The sequence below is a fragment of the Schistocerca serialis genome, chromosome 4 (genome assembly GCF_023864345.2).
Source record: "Schistocerca serialis cubense isolate TAMUIC-IGC-003099 chromosome 4, iqSchSeri2.2, whole genome shotgun sequence".
Taxonomy (NCBI): Eukaryota; Metazoa; Arthropoda; class Insecta; order Orthoptera; family Acrididae; genus Schistocerca; species Schistocerca serialis.
In genome coordinates this window covers 802,533,104-802,547,191 of record NC_064641.1, presented here as the reverse complement: position 1 = coordinate 802,547,191, position 14,088 = coordinate 802,533,104, and the positions used below count along the sequence as shown (strand labels likewise).

General features: G+C 37.2%; 1 protein-coding gene across 5 annotated transcripts in view; it reads left to right on the top strand.

Annotated features, from left to right (window-relative positions):
* LOC126473401 (cyclin-dependent kinase 12) overlaps positions 1–14,088 on the top strand; it is a 190,018-nt gene that overhangs the window by 42,052 nt on the left and 133,878 nt on the right. For 4 of the 5 annotated variants that reach the window (XM_050100414.1, XM_050100415.1, XM_050100416.1 and 1 more), the window contains exons 6-10: positions 3,770–3,966; positions 4,080–4,284; positions 6,699–6,970; positions 7,768–7,947; positions 8,228–8,269. In XM_050100414.1, coding sequence (XP_049956371.1) covers positions 3,770–3,966; positions 4,080–4,284; positions 6,699–6,970; positions 7,768–7,947; positions 8,228–8,269 — 896 coding nt within the window. The remainder of the gene's footprint in view (positions 1–3,769; positions 3,967–4,079; positions 4,285–6,698; positions 6,971–7,767; positions 7,948–8,227; positions 8,270–14,088) is intronic. The other variant, XM_050100413.1, reaches the window with a different exon arrangement.

The following is a 14,088-nucleotide window of genomic DNA, read 5'->3' as shown; positions in this document are numbered from 1 at the left end:
CGCGCTCTAATCTCTCTAATTTTACATTCGTGATCTCCTCGGGAGGTATAAGTAGGGGGAAGCAATATATTCGATACCTCATCCAGAAACGCACCCTCTCGAAACCTGGCGAGCAAGCTACACCGCGATGCAGAGCGCCTCTCTTGCAGAGTCTACCACTTGAGTTTATTAAACATCTCCGTAACACTATCACGGTTACCAAATAACCCTGTGACGAAACGCGCCGCTCTTCTTTGGATCTTCTCTATCTCCTCTGTCAACCCAATCTGGTACGGATCCCACACTGATGAGCAATACTCAAGTATAGGTCGAACGAGTGTTTTGTAAGCCACCTCCTTTGTTGATGGACTACATTTTCTAAGGACTCTCCCAATGAATCTCAACCTGGTACCCACCTTATCAACAATTAATTTTATATGATCATTCCACTTCAAATTGTTCCGCATGCATACTACCAGATATTTTACAGAAGTAACTGCTTTCAGTGTTTGTTCCACCATCATATAATCATACAATAAAGGATCCTTCTTTCTATGTATTCGCAATACATTACATTTGTCTATGTTAAGGGTCAGTTGCCACTCCCTGCATCAAGTGCCTATCCGCTGCAGATCTTCCTGCATTTCGCTACAATTTTCCAATGCTGCAACTTCTCTGTATACTACAGCATCATCCACGAAAAGCCGCATGGAACTTCCGACACTATCTACTAGGTCATTTATATATATTGTGAAAAGCAATGGTCCCATAACACTCCCCTGTGGCACGCCAGAGGTTACTTTAACGTCTGTAGAGGTCTCTCCATTGATAACAACATGCTGTGTTCTGTTTGCTAAAAAATCTTCAATCCAGCCACACAGCTGGTCTGACATTCCGTAGGCTCTTACTTTGTTTATCAGGCGACAGTGTGGAACTGTATCGAACGCCTTCCGGAAGTCAAGAAAAATAGCATCTACCTGGGAGCATGTATCTAATATTTTCTGGGTCTCATGAACAAATAAAGCGAGTTGGGTCTCACACGATCGCTGTTTCCGGAATCCATGTTGATTCCTACATAGTAGATTCTGGGTTTCCAAAAACGACATGATACTCGTGCAAAAAACATGTTCTAAAATTCTACAACAGATCGACGTCAGAGATATAGGTCTATAGTTTTGCGCATCTGCTCGACGACCCTTCTTGAAGACTGGGACTATCTGTGCTCTTTTCCAATCATTTGGAACCCTCCGTTCCTCTAGAGACTTGCGGTACACGGCTGTTAGAAGGGGGGCAAGTTCTTTCGCGTACTCTGTGTAGAATCGAATTGGTATCCCGTCAGGTCCAGTGGACTTTCCTCTATTGAGTGATTCCAGTTGCTTTTCTATTCCTTGGGCACTTATTTCGATGTCAGCCATTTTTTCGTTTGTGCGAGGATTTAGAGAAGGAACTGCAGTGCGGTCTTCCTCTGTGAAACAGCTTTGGAAAAAGGTGTTTAGTATTTCAGCTTTACGCGTGTCATCCTCTGTTTCAATGCCATCATCATCCCGTAGTGTCTGCATATGCTGTTTCGAGCCACTTACTGATTTAACGTAAGACCAGAACTTCGTAGGATTTTCCGTCAAGTCGGCACATAGAATTTTACTTTCGAATTCACTGAACGCTTCACGCATAGCCCTCCTTACGCTAACTTTGACATCGTTTAGCTTCTGTTTGTCTGAGAGGTTTTGGCTGCGTTTAAACTTGGAGTGGAGCTCTCTTTGCTTTCGCAGTAGTTTCCTAACTTTGTTGTTGTACCACGGTGGGTTTTTCCCGTCCCTCACAGTTTTACTCGGCACGTACCTGTCTAAAACGCATTTTACGATTGCCTTGAACTTTTTCCATAAACACTCAACATTGTCAGTGTCGGAACAGAAATTTTCGTTTTGATCTGTTAGGCAGTCTGAAATCTGCCTTCTATTACTGTTGCTAAACAGATAAACCTTCCTCCCTTTTTTATATTCCTATTAACTTCCATATTCAGGGATGCTGCAACAGCCTTATGATCACCGATTCCCTGTTCTGTACATACAGAGTCGAAAAGTTCGGGTCTGTTTGTTATCAGTAGGTCCAAGATGTTATCTCCACGAGTCGGTTCTCTGTTTAATTGCTCGAGGTAATTTTCGGATAGTGCACCCAGTATAATGTCACTCGATGCTCTGTCCCTACCACCCGTCCTAAACATCTGAGTGTCCCAGTGGCAGAAGCATTTACTCTCTTCACAGGTAGTTTAAGGCTTCATCTGTAAAATGAGATTTTGGAACAGGCATGCAAACTGTTTGTCACATTGCTATAGAATGTCCCAACAGGGCCTATCATGGATCTTTCAATGATTTCCTGATGTCAACGAATGGTGCAACTGACTATATTAAAAATGTAGATGTTATTTTGTCAATTACTTGTTACTGTGTGTAGTATATTTAATATTGTGGTTAGAAACCATACAGTAAGTAAAAGAAATTAATAAATAGATATGTTTTGTCATGCCTCATGAATATTCAGGAGAGTGTAGAATGTTCATGAGGAGTGACTGAACATTATTCACCCACAACAGCCACCTAGATGGCATGACTTTTTGACTGTGTGTTAAGTTGGGCAATTATGAAGGTATTGTCAAATGTATATGTAGTTCATGTTGCCCACTAAAAGTATGCGGGGTAAAGTTTTTGTTCAAATTTGATTTTAAGGAACTTTTTGTATAGATTGACAGGATAGACGTGTTTTCAGATCATAAAGTGAATATACTTATGTGCACTGTGGTGGTGATTTTGTACCTAAATATGATCTGAAAGACTGCAGCAGTTTGGAAAGTAAATGGAACTCACCTAGCAACTGTCAGTGTGTCTGTATGAGTCTCATGCAGACTTGCAACCTGGCATAAATAAGTTGTATTGCTACACTGAAGTGTTATCAGCTTCTGTTAATAAACATTGATTGCAGTATAGCTTTAAGGACAGTTCTATGTCATCAATAACAACCTGTCTTGTTGTAGCCAAAGTTTTAAAATTGTGAATATTGGATGATATGAATTACACACAATTGTATAAATCAAACAATGGAAATCCAAGATGGAGTGTAACAATATTATGAGAAGGAAAGTTGCTATTCACCTTATAGCGGAGATGCTGAGTCGTAGATAGGCACAACAAAAAGACACTCACAATTATAGCTTTCGGCCATTGAGGCCTTTGTCAGCAATAGGCAGACATGTGCACGCACACACGCGCCCAACTGCAGTCTCAGGCAACTGAAATCACACTCCAAGCAGCAGCACTGGTGGATGATGGGAGTGGCGACTGGGTAGGGATAAGGAGGAGACTGGAGCAGGTAGGGGGAGGGATAGTATGGTGGGGGTGGTGGATAGCAAGGTGCTGCAGGTTAGACTGAGGGCAGGGTACAGGTGAGGAGGGTGAGGGGGCGAAGTTACAGAAAAGGAGAGAAATAAAAAGACTGGGTGTGGTGGTGGAATGATGCCTGTGTAGTGCTGGAATGGAAATGGGGAGGGGCTGGATGGGTGAGGACAGTGACTAACAAAGGTTGAGGCCAGGAGGGTTACGGGCACTTAGGATGTATTGTTGTATGAAGTAGGATGTATGATAGTATAAGCTGAATTCTGGATGATTTTCAGAAATAAGTTTACTTCTCTGTTTGAATGCAAACCAGAAATATTTGAGTGATTTTCGCTATTTAAATATGTTGTTAGAAATTTAAAATTTAATGCGTATTTCATGGGAGTTTTGTCATTGCTTTTCAGGATAAGGGATCATTCTACCTCGTTTTTGAGTATATGGACCACGATTTAATGGGTCTTCTGGAGTCTGGCATGGTTGACTTTAATGAAGCCCATAATGCTTCCATAATGAAGCAACTACTCGATGGTCTGAATTACTGTCACAAGAAGAATTTTCTACACAGAGATATAAAGTGTAGCAACATTCTTATGAATAACAGGTAATTACATTAACTAAAAGTACTTTGAGAAAGTAAAACTGTTATCATGAAATGATTTAGATGAGAGGAAAAGTAATTTAGTTTGATTGTACATAAATTATTTGTACTTTTAGGGGTGAAGTGAAGTTAGCAGACTTTGGTTTGGCAAGATTGTATAATGCTGATGATCGGAAAAGGCCCTACACAAATAAAGTTATTACACTGTGGTACAGACCGCCAGAGTTACTTCTGGGTGAAGAGCGATATGGACCTGCAATTGATGTGTGGAGCTGTGGCTGTATTCTTGGTGAACTCTTTGCCAAGAAACCCATGTTTCAGGTATAATTATACAAATCACGTATTGGAATTGCCAGATGTTATGACTTAATTTTGAACATCAGTTTGCATGTTGTGAAATATGGTTGTAAATGCTGAAATTTGTTTAATTATTGTATGCAATGGTGAATTGTCTAATTGTGTAATTTTTTCCTTAATGATTGAAGTTGCTTGTGGACACTTAATTACCTCAAAGTATGGTTGGTATTACAGTATACTTCTGATTATTCATGGTAACATGGTAATGTGGGGGAGAGGAGGCACAAATAATCGAAAAACATGAATAATACAGATATTTTCAAACATCTATTCTTTGTTCGAAAGTTTATTCAAGTTCTGTGCATAGGTACCGTAGGTGTGTTTAATTCTTAAAATAGTCTGTGATATTGGTCTGCTTCTGAGAGGAGTTTACATTTCTTTGCGCAGTGTTTCAAATTATTTTTTATTTATTTATTTATTTATTTATTTTTTTTTTTTTTGCAGTAATGTCATTATACTGAACCCCATCCTTGGCCCATATAATTTAGAAGAGTATAGACACATTGCTATGTGGTACAATAACTGACAAGGTCACTGTCTTCATCCCCACTTTCACATTCCTCTTCTTTATTTTATTGTGACGCAGCAGTTACAAGTTCAGTGTCACTTATGTAGTGGAAGCTGGGTTCATCTGCATTGATCTTCAGCCACTTATTCAAATTTACTTCATTGACATATTCGGAGCCATTTAAACTGCCTGTTAGATTCATTATTTGTACAGTTGCTGTTATTCGTCACTAAAACCTTTAAAATCACTTTCTTGTACACCTGAAAGAATTTTCTCTATGATCAAAATAGTGTATGTTGCTTGACTTCCTGCCAGGCATCAGAAATCCCTTATATGCCATCTAGAATTGTCAACTTCTTCCAGAACGCCACATAATTAATAATAATAATAATAATAATAATAATAACAATAATCCTTGGTCCATTGGCTGTATAATGGTAGTCATGTTATGAGCTAAAAACTTAGTTTTAATGAGATGACATCAGATAAGAGAATCCTCTCATCGAGATGTGAAGGAACATTATCAAGCAATGGACCGGCCAACTGTGGCAATCTTTTCTTTTCTAGAAATCACCAAACTTGTAGTGCAAAATGTTTGTTGAACCAGTTTTTGCAAATTTCGGTGGCCATTCGTGCTCTTTCTTATTTGTAATAATGCACAGGGAGATCCTTAGCTGTGATATCCTTGAATACTTCGGGTTTATTGGGCTTTCCAATCACTAGTAGTTGCACCTTTTGGTTTCCAGAAGCATTAGCGGTGCACAAAATTGTAATGTGTTCTTTAGACGACTTATATCCAGGAACACAAACTTCGCTCTTAAAATCAAGAGTTCTGGTGGTAGACATTTCCGATACAGACCACTTTAGTCTGCATTATAAATTTGGTGTGGTTTGTAATTCTCTTGTTCCTAACATTTCCGGAACCATTCCTGAAACTAATCGGCTGCTGCAACATTTGAACTAAGCCACTCTCCTTGCCCAGTAAGTTCGTGAAACTTGTGACTTTGTTTCACTCTGGATAACCGTCAAGCTGAGTGTTAAATTCTCCCTCAAATAACGTTAGACCTTCATGAAAAAATTTAGCTTTTGTGGCACACATTGCACTGAAACAATCACATTTCCTGGCAAAATCTTGTGTTCTCTGCTTATTCTCTGGAATGTCCTGAACGATCTGCATACCAGTGCAGTAATCTGCACTGTTTTGCAGCAGTTTCTCCCTTCTCAAATCTTTCAGTTAAGTCTTAAGTTTTATTTTAATCTCATCACTTATTTTTTTCATTTCTCCTTCAGTGCTTTTACAGATTTCTCTTCACTTGCTTTGTGGACATGTACATGGCCATTAACTTTGTTCTCAATTTACACGGAACAAGGTGGCCGATAGCAACGAAGATGGTGCACTGTTGTCATTGTTTAAACAATGGAAATAGCCTTATTGTCATGCAGTAGGTTGTTTATTGCTTTTTGCCAAAGAAAAACATTCCACATTTTTTAAGATGTGTGAATAATCTGCAAACCAGATACTTTGCACATGAATAATCTGGAATCCACTGCATTTGCAAAAATGTTGAGAATTTGATGAGTAGCCAGTCTCGAACAATGAAAGCAAAAATTGTTTTCATATTGAGAGATAGGCAAAAGAACAAAGTGTTTCTTCATACTCAGTTTCCGCTTTCTTCAAGTCTCTCCTCTCTCACTTTTTCCCTTTTAAAAGTAAGTGGTGTGAGGTACCCAGAGTTGTTACATATGTTGATTTCAGTTTGTAGGGTTTGAAATATTGGCTTCTGTTTAACTATGAATTATATAATTACAGGAAAAATGATGCAATATTTAATTTTTCATTTTTGATTAAATAGAATTTTTGTGTGTGTAGGGGAATGTGGAGCTAATGCAGCTGGACATTATCTCTAGACTTTGTGGTACACCAACACCAGCTGTGTGGCCCTCTGTAATAAAATTACCATTGTGGCATACACTGAAGCCAAAAAAACCACACATGCGGCGTTTGCGTGAAGAGTATGAAATGTTTATGCCCGCATCGGCCCTTGATCTGCTAGATAAGATGCTTAGACTTGACCCTGAGAAGAGAATCACAGCTGAAGAGGCTCTCAAATCAACATGGCTGAAGAATGTGTGCCCTGAAAAGTGAGTTAAAATGTCTAATTTTGCATTCTAGTTAATGTAACAAAATGTGAGACATATGCCTGCTTCTCTCTCTCTCTCTCTCTCTCTCTCTCTCTCTCTCTCTCTCTCTCTCTCTCTCTCCCCTCCCCCCTTCTTTCTTTGCTGTATTTTAATTCGTTGAATTAGAAGAGAAACTACAAATTTATGAAGGTTTGTGCATTCTGTTTTAACTGATTTCAGACAAGTATGGCTTACATTTTAAATTTTTTGTTATAACTGCCATACATTTTAACATTGATGATTTGTATAGCAGAGCAGTTAGCTCATATTTTTCTGAGCACAGTGATAAGCTGGCCATGTATCTATATTTGTTTCCTTTTATATTTGTTCTTTGTCTTAAAGTATTTATTAAGGGCAGCCCAAAGTTGGGTTTGTGTTCCAAGGAATAATTTTAATACACATTTTAAATAGCTATTTATAGCTATTTATTATTAATTACTTGTTGTACCTATATTTTTCTCATAATATTTTGCTCTGAATATTAGAAATACCACGTGTAGGTCTTCAGAATCTATATACTCATTGTAATTGTCAGTTTGTATACACTGCACCCTGTATTGATGTAGCAAAGATCCTCTTGAGTGTTAGAAAAGTGTTCATACTGGATTGCTACTCTGTAGGTAATAGCACAGCACTCTTCTATATATATTTTACCATTATTGACTGGGGAGCTGTCTGTTGAGTCCCATGCTACAATTTTAGAATTAAAGAAATGTAAGTGATAAAATGTCATAACAGGGACTACAATTCTGTTTCAGAATGCCTGTGCCTGAACTACCTACGTGGCAAGATTGCCATGAATTGTGGAGCAAAAAGCGAAGACGACAGCTGCGTGAACAGCAAGAATCTCTTCAGAATTTGCCTCCTGGTAAACCTTCTACCTTGAAAGAAAAGACTTCGAGTAATAAATCTTTTGAGGAGAGCTTTGAAATGGGAGGGTAAGTATGGTTCAATGTCTGCGAACCCATTTTCTTTCCTGATATATTGTGGGCATTACATTTTGTCATGTTAAATGCAGTTGAAAGAAAAGAACTGTATACAACAATTGTAAAGTTGTCAAAGTGCTGTAATTTTGGATTTTAGTTTTCATTGCAAAATAGTAAAGTTTTTTGTTTTCAATGTTCATTTTGTCACCAAATTTATGATTTTCTTTTATTTAATTTTCTATTCAATTAGATGTTTGTTAAACTGAGAAACTGTTGGCTGATATGCTTACAGATCTGCCAACTGTACCCCTTCGAAGCAGGCAATGTCTGACAGGTAATTAAAATTGTAAATAACTTAACTGTGGGTTCTAATTAATGGCTGTAATGGGAAATACTTTCTGTTTTGTATGTGTGCTAATTTATGTAGGTTTGTGCAAGAGTTGTCCAGTTAATATGTGAATTGATTTCATTTCATAGTAAACTTTGTGGGTACAATGGTTGAAATGGTATCTTTCTTTACAGTTTAGATAAAAATTATAGCATTATTTCCAACGATTTCAATAGCACTTTGAGCTGTTCATGTTGTTCTTTGCATTGATCCTAAGAAATTCTAATTGATAAAGTGCTAATTATATACTATCTTAATGTGAGGCAGCACTTTTCATGTAATTTCTTCTTTATGTATAGTTAACTCTTAAACAGTGGTATTGTCGCAACGGAATAGATGCTGTGTTGACATGCACCACTCACATTAGTGCACTGATTGCAAATTATGGGTGATGGCAAGCTTTATTCAATTCATTTGAATAGTTGTATAACATCTTTAATTCATTGGAGTTACAAGATTTTTTAAACAATTTAGTAGAGAGAAGCTTAACAGCTAAACATAATATTCTTGCTGTCTGAAGTCTTTTTGATCACAGGCATATAAATTAACAACAACATTGTGTGATTTCATTTAATTGAAGATATAGTTTCATCTGCCTACTACCCAGTGGGTGAAATTAACTGCAAGATTTGATTCTGCTGATTTCCTTGCTGATACGTACTACTGTCATAGGTCTGAAAAACATTGTAGTCAGCTCATCATTGTTCACCCAAGTTAAACTGTGCTTTCCTTGTCAACAGTGTGTAGTGTGCCCTTGTTGCATTCCCAAATTCTAGAGTTGTATGATCCACTTCAGGTCAGTTCCTGCCCTAGTCCACAGCGTGAACTTGTCAGTAACAACTACATTTAATTCGGTATAAATACTATTCTAAATAAATCTTCGTTACTGCTGTAAAGAAAGGTGCTGTTCAAAACGAAACTTAAATTAGGAAAGATAGAAACAATGTGCTTGCAGGACAGCACATTCAGACACTAACACATGTACAGGTTTTAGAAAACAGAAGTTCCTTTGATTGACAGTGAAAGGAAGAGGGTGTCTGCATGTGGACATACCACGAGAATAAGTTTGATACTGTTGCATGAAGTGACATGGACACTTACTGGCTTGTTCTATATGTACATAGGCTTGTACATGGTTCTCACTCATGCATTACAGACATTCTGTCCCTATTTGATACAGATCATGTAACTGTCTCCAAATGTCTGCTGGTGTGTTGATGTGTATGTTACATGTGCTGCAACATGTTGCATAGAAGTTACCTGAACTTTGCTTGATAATGACTAAAAATTCAAAGTTTGTTAATAGCATGTAAATTTGAAAACTGTGGCGCTTGTAATGGTCAACATTTTCCTTTGAAAAATATATTGAGGCTCCGGACTCGTGCAAACAAAATTATAAAGAGGATAGGCTGGAGAAAATGTGGCTGACAAAGGTCAGATGGAAATCTACCCAAGATGCAAGCTGGAGTGAGTCCTGCTGTGCCTGCCTTGCCTGTAAATATCTGTTGTGGTCTGTACTTTTCTCTCTCTCTCTCTTTTTCTTTTTGGTTGCTTTCTTTCCAGACTGAGAAGTTGCAGGCTACATGTAATAATTTTTATAGGTCACTGGAAAAATCCACATATGTAAAATAGATGCCTCAAAATGTGAAAGCATGAAAGTAACGAATATATGTTGTTTCATAGGGAATTGTATGCAGAGGAACTTTATTATAAGAGAGACTTTGAAATAGATTTGTTTTCCACATGTTAATGTAGAAACCAGTTTTTGGTTACTGGTATTGTACATCATCTGGCGAATCCAGTTTGGAAAGATAATGTGTGTATGAAACTCTTTGCAAAACAAAAAGTGCATGAGTGCAACAGTGTATCAGTGTGTTTGGTACTCTGGTGTCATGCTAGCTATGGGCAGATGAATGGTCTATTTGTTATTCAAGCTAACTAAGCTGACACTCAGTGTGGTGTGTGATGGGAATGACTTGGTGTGTGATGGGAATGACTGAAATTGGGAAATACGTTTATGGTTGCTTCCATCAGCCACTGTGCTGAGTGCCAACTTACTTTGTGCAAATAGTAAGATACGTGCTGTGTAATGCAACATAGTAGTCAGCTATAAGACCTAGCTTGTAACATTTTATAACAAAGAAACATGCACTTCCATTTTTTAGCTTAAATCGAAACAGTGGTGTAATTTGGACACTTTCAGTGTGGCAAATTATGTTGTGGGTATTTCAAACAGTGGATGTGCTGCATACCACTAGAGGTCAGGCCTAAATTATCTTGTTAATAATACTCTGACAACTTAAACAGTCAGTTGTGCAGTAGCTGTTCTTGAATGCTTTGTGTTGTGCTTTCCTCATTGTATTCCTTTCTTAATTTGAAATGAGTGAAGTGACTAATCCTGGTCCATCACGGATTTCGATTACAGCCCTTACAACACCAGCGTAGATCGATGATTGCTGTGACAATTAGTTCTGCTTTTGCAAACATGGGGTGTAGGCTCCTACCCTGCAAGAGGGAGCAGGGGTTGTTTCCCTTTACCAATCCTCTCCTCTCTGGCAGTCAGAAGTGTAGTTTAAGTTCACAGCTGGCTGCCACTACATAGTGTATACACTGTGCGCTGAGTGATTGGAAAACAAAATCCGTCACATTTCTTGACTGCACTGAAATTCGTCCCTTAGTGTTCAGATAGAGCTACTTTGGTTCTACTTCTGTGCTAAGTGCCTCGATCATTTCTATCTGTAGTGTTGCCAAGCATGGGTTGCACGGCTAGGAATGCCCACCGCAGGTTTTGTAATCATCGAATTGTGCAGGAAAAGACAAATATTGTCGAGAAACTCTTTAAATAAAAAATGTATTTAGTTCAGCAGTGGGAAAATGCTGCTGCTTTTCAACACAACAAACACTTGTTGTAAGATTAAACACAGCCAATGAAGAAAATGGAACAAACACTTGTTATAAGATTAAGCACAGCCAATGAACAAAATAGAGGCCATTTTGAAGAAAAAAGCTTGTAACTTTTTGCAGAAGCAAAGATTCCAGTCAATAAGCACTTTTTTTAACAGTCTATTGACAAGAATGGATGTTATATTTTGCAGTAATCAGACTAATTCATGGTGATTTGTTATTCTTCAGATGAAATCAGTGCCAATATTCACTGGACACTACTTGCACGTGTAGACGGAACTAAGTGTACTGTCAGTCTTGCCTCGTATTGTATTACTTTGTTTTGTTCAAATGCATAACTTAAGATAGTAATTTATATTGGCAGATTGACTTCTTGTTTTATCAATAAATTGATTTGTTGGTTTTAGTTAGTTTAAGAGGAATATAAATTCAAATGGTGATGGTGAGAAAATTCTTATAATTTTTGCTATAAAGCCTCAATTTTCCTTATGAATTTTGCTATAAAGCCAGGTTGTTGCAATTGGCGAGAAGTATTGTTGGGAATATGAAGATGGTTTGATAAATTTGGTAAAAAAGCAAGAAAAAATTTTTGTTTCGTAAACAATTCACCTTGCTTTTTGACATAGTCTCCTTTGAGGGATATATACTTGGTCCAGTGATCCTCCAGCTGGAAAAATAGGTTCTGTGAAACTTTGCAAAATATTCCTTGATGGAAACTATCACTTTTGCGAATAGGGTGGATGAGGAACTGATTCAAAGTTCATTTCATGCACTTGTTATCGCTGATGTGTGGGATGGTGTATTATCCTGATGAAAGTGCACTTTTTTAATCTTCTTTCAGACAATGCAAGTTTCAGATGAACCAACGAAGAAGCATAATATGGCCCAGTTATGGTTCTACCTTTTCTAAGTAATCTATGAGGATTATTCTTTGGGAACCCCAAAAAAACAATAGCCATCACCTTACTAGCTGACAAAATGGCTCCTTCAGTGCACTTTCAACACCTTTTGCCTATTGTTTTTACTGATGTTTTGGCTCTAGTGTGCAAAATCAATGCAAAATGTCTTGAGGATTGCAATTAAACATCACCATAGGTTGTGCTGAAATGAGTCTGATGTGGTTTTGTGTGACTGAGTAATGCTGCTCCCACTTTGCAAATTGCTTTTTCATAGCCAATTGTCTGTGCAGGATATTACGCGTTCTCTCAGTTGAAATGCCAACTGTCTCGACAATCTCACAGATTTTTCTTTGTGGTTTTACATTATCATATCATGGATTTTGTCAGCGGTTTCCTTTGTGGTGACCTTACTTTGACAGGAAGAGTGCATTTCATCTTTGGTAATTTTGTGCCCATGTTTAAATTCATTAACCCAAAAGTAAATTGTCTTAATTGGTGGTGCAGTGTCTGTGAGAACTTCATCCAGTTCTGTTTTGATTTGTGCGGTAGTCCAATGTTTCAAATGAAAATGTTGAATAACAGTGCGAAACTTGGTTTTCTCCATTTTCAATTGCAATTGACACATTGACCAATTCAGACTTCTATTAACAATGGACTGTATGCTGTAAACTGCTGAAATTCTTTATATGATCCTTGAAATAATCAAGCTTACAAACCATGGAGGCACAACAAAAAGTGTGGTCTTCTTTCCTGAAAATATACTGTACATATCAAACCATCCTCATATAATTACGCAGCAATTTGCTTTGACTTTGGCTTTTGACACCCAAGATGAATAAGTAGTGGAAATGCAGTTTGTCCTTTTAAGTTTAAGTTTTTATTTGGTAAGCCAATTTAGTAAACAGCCAGCAATATAAAATAACAAAAAGAAAAAGCAAGTCACATATCAAAAATCTGTTACTTTTTCCTTAATATTTAGAATTTTGGTACAAAATACGTTCACAGACACTCTTGTCAAAAATTTGTCAACTATTTGTTAATACATTAAATTTCAGGCATGCAGCGGTATGAATTTGCATGGCTGCATGCGAAAAATTTAATGGCTTATTCATTAAACCATGAAAAATGGAAAGCGCACAATTCTGTTGTTGATCACCTGTTTCCATGAAATGTTTAAATTGGCTTCTACATTTTATGAAATCGATATTTGTTTCTTTGTAATTTTAGAATTGTCCATAGGATATTGTGTTTTTATGTGATAAATTCTCTTGTTTTTATTTCTTACTGAATTTTCATTAATCTTCTGTATACTCAATTTAATTTTTAAATTATATGTGATGTTAATAATTGAGTGGTCCTTGTCGCCTTCTTCTGCCCAGCATTCTGATCTGTTTCTGAAATCTTGATAAAGGTCACAGTGGACTCTGTCAGGACTAAAATGATTTAAAATGTTAATCCAAACAATTTTCCCAATTGGAATGCTGTTCAACTGGTTCATAAGTATGGTGTATTGATATTCAAATAAAAAAATCTCCTTTGTATGAGAAATGGAGCTAACTGTATGTGCGCATCCATCTGTACCCATGTCAGTTATTGGTTGACCTCCATGATGAGGCCAAGAAAAGACAATGTGCAATATGTCCATAAATTTTGAAATTTATTTCATGTGTCATATATGAATGTAGGATGGACGTGTCCCTATTTATAAAGTAATGTGAAAGGAAAAGACAGAATGAAGCTACTTTTTATTCAGCTGAATATTAATTTCATTCTGGTATTCTTCACTAAATAACAAGATACTGAATTATGTATAAGAATGATAAATGAGATACTCAGACAATGCAAACTTTAGGTAGTAAATCAACAACATAGGAAACGATAGATTGCTACTTGTAGTAAAGATGACATGGTAAGTTGCGGACAGGCAAAATTAAAAGACACTTCCACATAAGCTTTTGGCCA